We start from the raw sequence: 7,145 nt of genomic DNA, 5'->3' as shown, positions 1-7,145 counted from the left end.
TGGGTTGACACAAATGGAAAAAGCATGTATGAATCAAAATGCTGGTCTGCTCCATTCTAGTTGTGATATCACTACATTTCCGTAGCGCCTTAAGCATATCATAACAGAGCAGCATTGTATACTACTGTGTATGTGCAAGTTAAGCATCAAATATTACATTACTACAGTTTTGAAAGAGTAGGCAACAGGGGACATAGGCTAACAGTCAGTGTATGGAAATGGAAATCAACATCCTGCAATAAACAAGAAGCTGTCACTAGCAACCATTCAAAGCATTCTAGATGCTGTGATCACTTTGATAGCCCGCAAGCATTGCTCTCAAAATCTACAGATCTCTGATCACAACCACCTGAGGCATAAACAGGACAACAGTTTAACAGCTATGAATTACCTTCAGCATTTCCAGAGCGAGAGATTGTTCTTAAAATGGATTCAAAAGCACATTTCACACCTTAAGCAATGAAACTCAAGATGAACTCTTACAGCTCTAGTGATTCAGCAAGTACCAGATAGTTTACTTTGTGGCTGGAAGGGTTACTTATCGTGCTTGTAACATCCAAAGAATTCTGAAAACATATATGATTTGATTTAATCTTAGAAAGCAAATTCACAGGAAGAACTAAGCAGTTAAATGTTGCTGAATACAAAAGGCTGGGACTTTGTATGTAGAAAGTTCTTCAGTACTAGTAGGAGCAGACTAAAAAAACTATCCTACCTGGACCAAAATATACTTGTTCCTCCAGCATTAATTCTATAACTCTTAGCTCAAGATTTTTTTTTAAACATTGCTCTTACTCACACAGAAGGTTCACAGAAAGCAGGATTTACAATAATATACATTTTTTGATCAATGAGCCTGGGAATTTAATATTTGACATTGTATGTCAATCACGTGTAGAAAATCAATGTTGTGAGAGACAGCAAAAAAATGAGACACAAGACAAATTAGGGATGGTCTACAAAACCAAGGACAGCTAAGAGGTATGCTTGCTGACATCAAAAGAAAAATAAAAACATACAAGCAGGAATGCATTCCAATCACGTATTAAAATCTGAAAACAAACCTTAAGTTTAGAAACAGGCCTTTATTAATGCTCTGCAATGAGCTCCATTTTATTTTACACTTAGGTTCTTCCCGCTATCCTCAGAAAAAGACAGAAAAAGTGCATTTTGTTTAAGAACTTTCTGTCACTTTCCAAAAATATAGGGGAAAAACTGAACTACATATTCACAATGCTGGAAAATAAGTATAAAAAACAAACATACATAGATTTTAATTATGCTACACTATAATACTATACTTTTGCTTGGACGTCCTGCTGTTGTGAAGCACAGAATCATATATACAGTCTAAAGCACCCACAGACTCTAAAGCATATAAACAGTGAGAAAGGGGCACAGAATCCTTTAAATGTACAAACAGATAGAAAATTATTAAAAAATAAATCACTTTTATACACAATGTATATGCAAATTGTTTTAAATACATGGTTCTGGAAGAATTATTTACAAATTATTCCAACTACAGATTATCCAGATGCAACAAAGCTTACGCTACATTGCTTTTCCATCCAAACTCTAGGAAATGTCCATTTACTGGAAACATTCAGGAATAAGGTAAATATAAAACTCTCAGAATCTTAAGGCCAACCCAAAATAATCTGCTCATCAAAACTCTGTACACAAACAGCTATGAATTTGTATTCCAGACTATGGGTTTTTACTTATAAAACTGTTGGTAAAGCCAGAATGAAAAAAGCTTTACAAAACAAAGAACAAACATAAGAGGGCAGAATATCCTGTATTGCGTGAACTGCAGTTTCAGTTACCTAACCAGAAGACTGGACTAACAAGGGCATGCTTTTTTTGGTTTTTAAACATTTTTTTAAAAAATACATAAAAATACAACATCCACTTTTGAATAAATATATATTTAACAAGTTGCAAGATAATACTTTACACAAAATTTTCAGCTCTAGAAATATCTCATTAAATAACTTCATTGCTGCGATATCTTTTTTTTTTTATTTTTCCCCCCAAAACTTTTTGTAATAAAATAAAAACTCTGAAATCACATAGAAAAAAAAAGGACAAAACAGTCTTGTAAAGGAACAAGTTAGACCACTGAAAACATGTTCACAATCCCACTGTAACCTTTTTAAAAATTACAATGTTTGCATAATTATGTGCTCAGGATCCTATAAAAGTGGAAGACATGTTACAGCCGTTAGTTTTCAGTAAGCTATACTTCCCTTCACAATTTATTTTGCCCCCATTAACTTTTAAAGTTGGGCACTCTGCTGAACACATGTACTTTGGCAGTTCTGCATAGCAGACACTTCAATGTTGCACAACTACTTACACAGTACTGTAAGGCAGTCTGCTGGGCAAGTAGCGACCATGTTTCTTTAACAGTGTTTGACAGTAGTACTTATCTGGTGCACTTCCTGCTGTCTGGATTACAATGGAAAACAAAACCAGCCTCCCTGAGATTTGATCTGTTCAGGAGGTGGTTCTTTAAAAGTGCCTTTTTTCCTGTACAGTTGTGTTAAGTTAAAGCAAGTATGAGCTTATGTATTTCTAATGTACATTCAAGTCTGTTCATTTCCTTGGTAGTACAAGTGGAAACTGGAAGCAATTCAGAAGCAGAGAACAAATGCGTAGACATTTTCCCCATCAAACTAAGTGAGTGCTTCATATGTCATATGGTTTATTTCAGCACTTGTGTCCATGGAAGCAGTTTGTTGGAAATGCACTGAGAGAACATTTTCATCACCTGCATTCTACCGCAACTGTGTTTTGAGGTGGGGATGAAGATGATGGACTCATTCCTGTGTCTGAAGAACCAGATGACAAAGCTCCTGTATGGGAAACTGTTCAGAAGAAAGCAGAATGTCAAAACAATACCATCAAATGTAACACTGAACATTACTATGTTCAATAAGCAAAGCTTCTAAATGGTCAAAGGAAGTGACAAAAACAGAATGTGTGTGTGTATTTAAGTAAAAAGTCTCACCATTACAAAGCTATCAAAGCAAGACATGTTTTTCACAGACAAGTCAATAATGTAAATAAAATTAAACTATTTGTTTAGAATTACTTGGCATACATCCATACATGAAAAGACTAAACAGAGATTACCATGACTGAAGACCCTAGGCTACAGATTCCTTGACGGTAAAACAGTACGTTAAGAATTCAAGATGACAAGCACCGTGACCATAAGAGGAGGACCATCTGCCTGTTAGCATAACTGCAGGTGCTTAACATCTACAAATTGTCCCAAGGTTTTCCTTAATACTATTTTTAAACTTTTTTATCTAAGCTTCTCATCGGTTTTGTACTACTGCTTGGTAATAGCACTTGAAAACTAGATACAGGAAATCACATGCTAGAGGAAGCCAAGTTGGCCATGCCGATACTCATCATACATAACTTAAAAATTACATCTATAGCCACATAAGGAATGTTTGCAATAACAACAGATGTGATTATCCGCTTACAAACAGTGCAGCTCTGAAGTATATATTATAAAAAGAATACCTCAAAGACCAAACATGGACTCAAAATTAATAAAGTAAGAAGAAACACGTGTGTGCAAGACAAATCAAGAAAGCAATGCATCTAGAAGTAGGTTCTCTGCAGCAATGTGTGTGGAAAATAAGCCTGGTAAATTGCAGGGAACTTAACAGTCAACCCAGACCAGAGTCTGAGAGTGAACCTGATCCACCTGTTGCAAATCCACTTGACTGACAGTAATAGCTGCTAAGCCACACCCAGAATTTCAAATATGCAACAAGAAAAGTACAGTTTTGTACCTACCATAAATGTAGATGTTCGAGTGCTCATACAGCTGCAGTCATTACAGATGGGTTATCCTGCCGTCAGGCGGGTCCTCGGTCAGCCGAATTCCAAAGTCTAGGTCCGGCATCGGTTGTCGTCGCTTCTTCCCTGACGTCAGTGCGGCAGGGGTATAAAAGAGGCAGCCGACGCCATTTTCTTCAGTTTTTCTTGCCCCAGATGTCAGGTGCCCCCAGAAGGAAGGCAAAAGTACAGTTTTGTACCTACCATAAATGTAGATGTTCGAAGATCCACATTGCTGCAGTCCTTACATATGGGTAGTCCGCTGTCCTCGGTCGGCCCGAATACCAAAGTATAAGGCTGACGTCGGTCAAGGCGCATAAAACTGACATCAGGACGTCAGGGTACAAATGCGCATGACCGACGTCATATCCTCAGTCTTTTCTTGCCCCAGATGTCAGAAGGCCCTAAAAAGAAAGGCCAAAGCCAAAAGACAACAAACAAACAACCAACCACCCCTGCACTAATCATATGTACAATATTTACAATATTCACAACCCAAACCACACAACCGCCTCTAACTACAGAGGGGAAGGAGGGAGGGTAAATTGGACTGCAGCAATGTGGATCTTCGAACATCTACATTTATGGTAGGTACAAAACTGTACTATGTTCTTCATCTCACATTGCTGCAGTCCTTACATATGGGTAGAATCCCAAAGCAGAGGTAAGGGAGGATGGCAAAACTATAAAGCATTAGGAGCTGCCAAAATGCCCTGTAAAATTGCAGTGGCAAAACCAGCCCTAGATTTAGAGTAAAGTGGAAGGTGGTAATGCTTAGAGAAAGTATGCACTGAACTCCAAGTAGCTGCCTCCAAAATATCCTTAGTAGCCACCCCCCTTAAAAAAGCTGTAGAAGTGGCAGTAGCCCTAGTGGAATGAGGCCTAATTCCAGCTGGAATCTCCTTACCATGATGGGAATAACAGAAAGCAATACAAAACCCAATCCACTTAGAAATAGTTTGTTTTGAAACAGGTTTGCCCTGAGAACCCAAAGCAAATGAAACAAACAACTGCTGAGACTGCCTGCACCCTTTAGTTCTGCTCAAATAATATCGCAACTGTCTGTGCACATCCAAAGTGTGCAAAATCTTTTCCCCTTTATTTTGGGGGTTTGCATAAAAAGTAGGTAAATGAATAGTTTGGTTTAAAGCCACACTAGAAACCACTTTAGGCATAAAGGAAGGGTTAGTACAAAGATACCCTATCCTTGTGGAAAATTAGGAAAGGCTCAACCGCCATAAGGGCCTGTAATTCAGAAACCCTTCTCGCAGAGGTAATGGCCAACAAAAAAGCAGTCTTCCATGATAAATATTTCAATTCGGCAGTCGCAGCAGGCTCAAAAGGTTGTAGAGTGAGTTTCTCCAACACAAAATTGAGATCCCAAGCAGGAGTAGGAGCTCTACGTGGGGGTCTTATATTCTTTGCCCCTCTAAGGAATTGCTTAAACAAAGGATGAGAAAACAATGGTGGGTCACAGTCATAGTGAGCAGAAATTGCTGCAGCATGAACCTTAATAGAGGAGAAGGACAAACCTTTGTCCAGTAACTCAGTAAGGTATTGAAGAGCCACACTTAAATTAGGTTTAGAAACATCAAAATCCTTTGCTGTAGTCCAAAATAAAAATCTCCTCCATTTATCTGCGTACACTTTCCTTGTACTAGGCCTTCTGGCCTCCAAAATAACATTCAAAACTTGTTGTGGAAGCTGAGACCCTCCAGGATTCAAAACAGAATATGCCAGGCTGTTAGATGTAGAGAGTGAAGTTTGACATTGAGTAAATGACTGTTCTCCTGAGACAGCAGGTGAGGAATCGAAGGCAAAGGCCATGGAGGCTCCCGTACCAGACTTCTCAGTAAAGGGTACCAGTGCTGTCGAGGCCAATCCGGAGCTATTAAAATCATGTTTGGCTTGTCCTGTCTGACCTTCAGGAGTACCTTTGGGAGGAGAGGCAGAGGTGGAAAGGCATACACATGAAGATTGCTCCAATTGAATGAGAGAGCATCCACTTTCCAAGCTGTGGGATGAAACCTTTTTGTGCAAAACTTTGGCAGCTGGTAATTTAGTGGAGAAGCGAACAGATCTATGTCTGGAGTTCCCCATAACACTGTCAATTTCTGAAATACATGAGGATCCAATTTCCACTCGTGGGGATCCATAATTTGTCTGCTCAACATATCTGCTAAGGAGTTCTGTGCTCCTGGCAGAAACCTTGCCTGAAGATTTAGCTGTAAACTGAGAGCAGTCTCCCACAAAATCATTGCTTGTCTGCATAGAGGATAAGAATCGTTCCCCTTGCTTGTTGATGTACCACATGACAGTTGTGTTGTCTGTTAGAATCAACACCTGCCCTGGAAGAAGTAAATCCTTGAAAGCTATTAATGCAAATTGGACTGCTAACATCTCCTTCAAGTTGATATGTAGATGTTGAAGTCTGGCAGGCCACGTGTCTTGTACCCATTTTCCATTTAGATGAGCTCCCCAAGCTTTGTCTGAGGCATCTGTCGTTAGAATCTGACTCGCCTCTGGCCGGGTCACAGAGAGTCCCTTGTTTAGGTGACATTCCTGAGCCCACCACAAAAATTCCTTTTGAATGCAAGGTATTATCTGAATGACAGTGTCCATACCTTGGCAGTGCTGTGTCCATACATTTTTGAGATACCATTGCAGCTTCCTCATATGCAGTTTGGCATTGGGAAGTACCAGAATACAAGATGCCATGAACCCCAAGGCTTGAAGGACTGTCCTTGCAGTCAGCCTGGACTGACAAGATAATTGGTGGAAGTAAAGAGAAAGAGTCTTTTGTTTGTCCGGGGTCAAAAAGGCCATCTGGGATGCTGTATTCAGTCTCACACCCAGAAAGCACATGTCCTGAGAGGGTACTAGACTGGACTTTATTTCGTTCACAGAATACCCCAGGCATCTTAACACTGCCATCACATACTGTAAATGATGAAGAAGTTCGTCCTTTCCTTGGGCCAGAATCAGGCAATCGTCCAAATAAGGATAGATTTGTATTCCTCTTAGCCTGAAGAAAGCTATCACTGGAGCCAGAACCTTCGTGAACACTCTGGGCGCAGTAGATAAGCCAAAGGGCAATGCAGAGAACTGATAATGAGAAGTCCCAGCCCGAAAACGCAGATACTTCCTGCAACTGAGCCTGATAGGAATATGAAGGTAAGCCTCCTTGAGATCCAGAGTCACCATCCAGTGATCTTTGCCCAGCAGAGGTAAAAGCTGTTGTAACGTCAACATTTTGAACTTGGGAATGTCCAGATATGTGT

General features: G+C 39.7%; 1 protein-coding gene across 1 annotated transcript in view; it reads right to left on the bottom strand.

The window, feature by feature from the left end:
- Positions 1–1,065: 1,065 nt before the first annotated feature.
- The window catches only part of ARID4A (AT-rich interaction domain 4A), an 877,572-nt gene continuing 871,492 nt past the window's right edge, over positions 1,066–7,145 (bottom strand). The window contains exon 24 of the mRNA XM_044073577.1: positions 1,066–2,873. Coding sequence (XP_043929512.1) covers positions 2,773–2,873 — 101 coding nt within the window. The 3' untranslated portion in view covers positions 1,066–2,772. The remainder of the gene's footprint in view (positions 2,874–7,145) is intronic.

This window comes from Protopterus annectens, chromosome 6.part0 (genome assembly GCF_019279795.1).
Source record: "Protopterus annectens isolate FY-2018-M chromosome 6.part0, PAN1.0, whole genome shotgun sequence".
Classification (NCBI taxonomy): domain Eukaryota; kingdom Metazoa; phylum Chordata; order Ceratodontiformes; family Protopteridae; genus Protopterus; species Protopterus annectens.
Note: the sequence above shows the minus strand (reverse complement) of the source record. Positions and strands in the feature narration are given on the sequence as shown.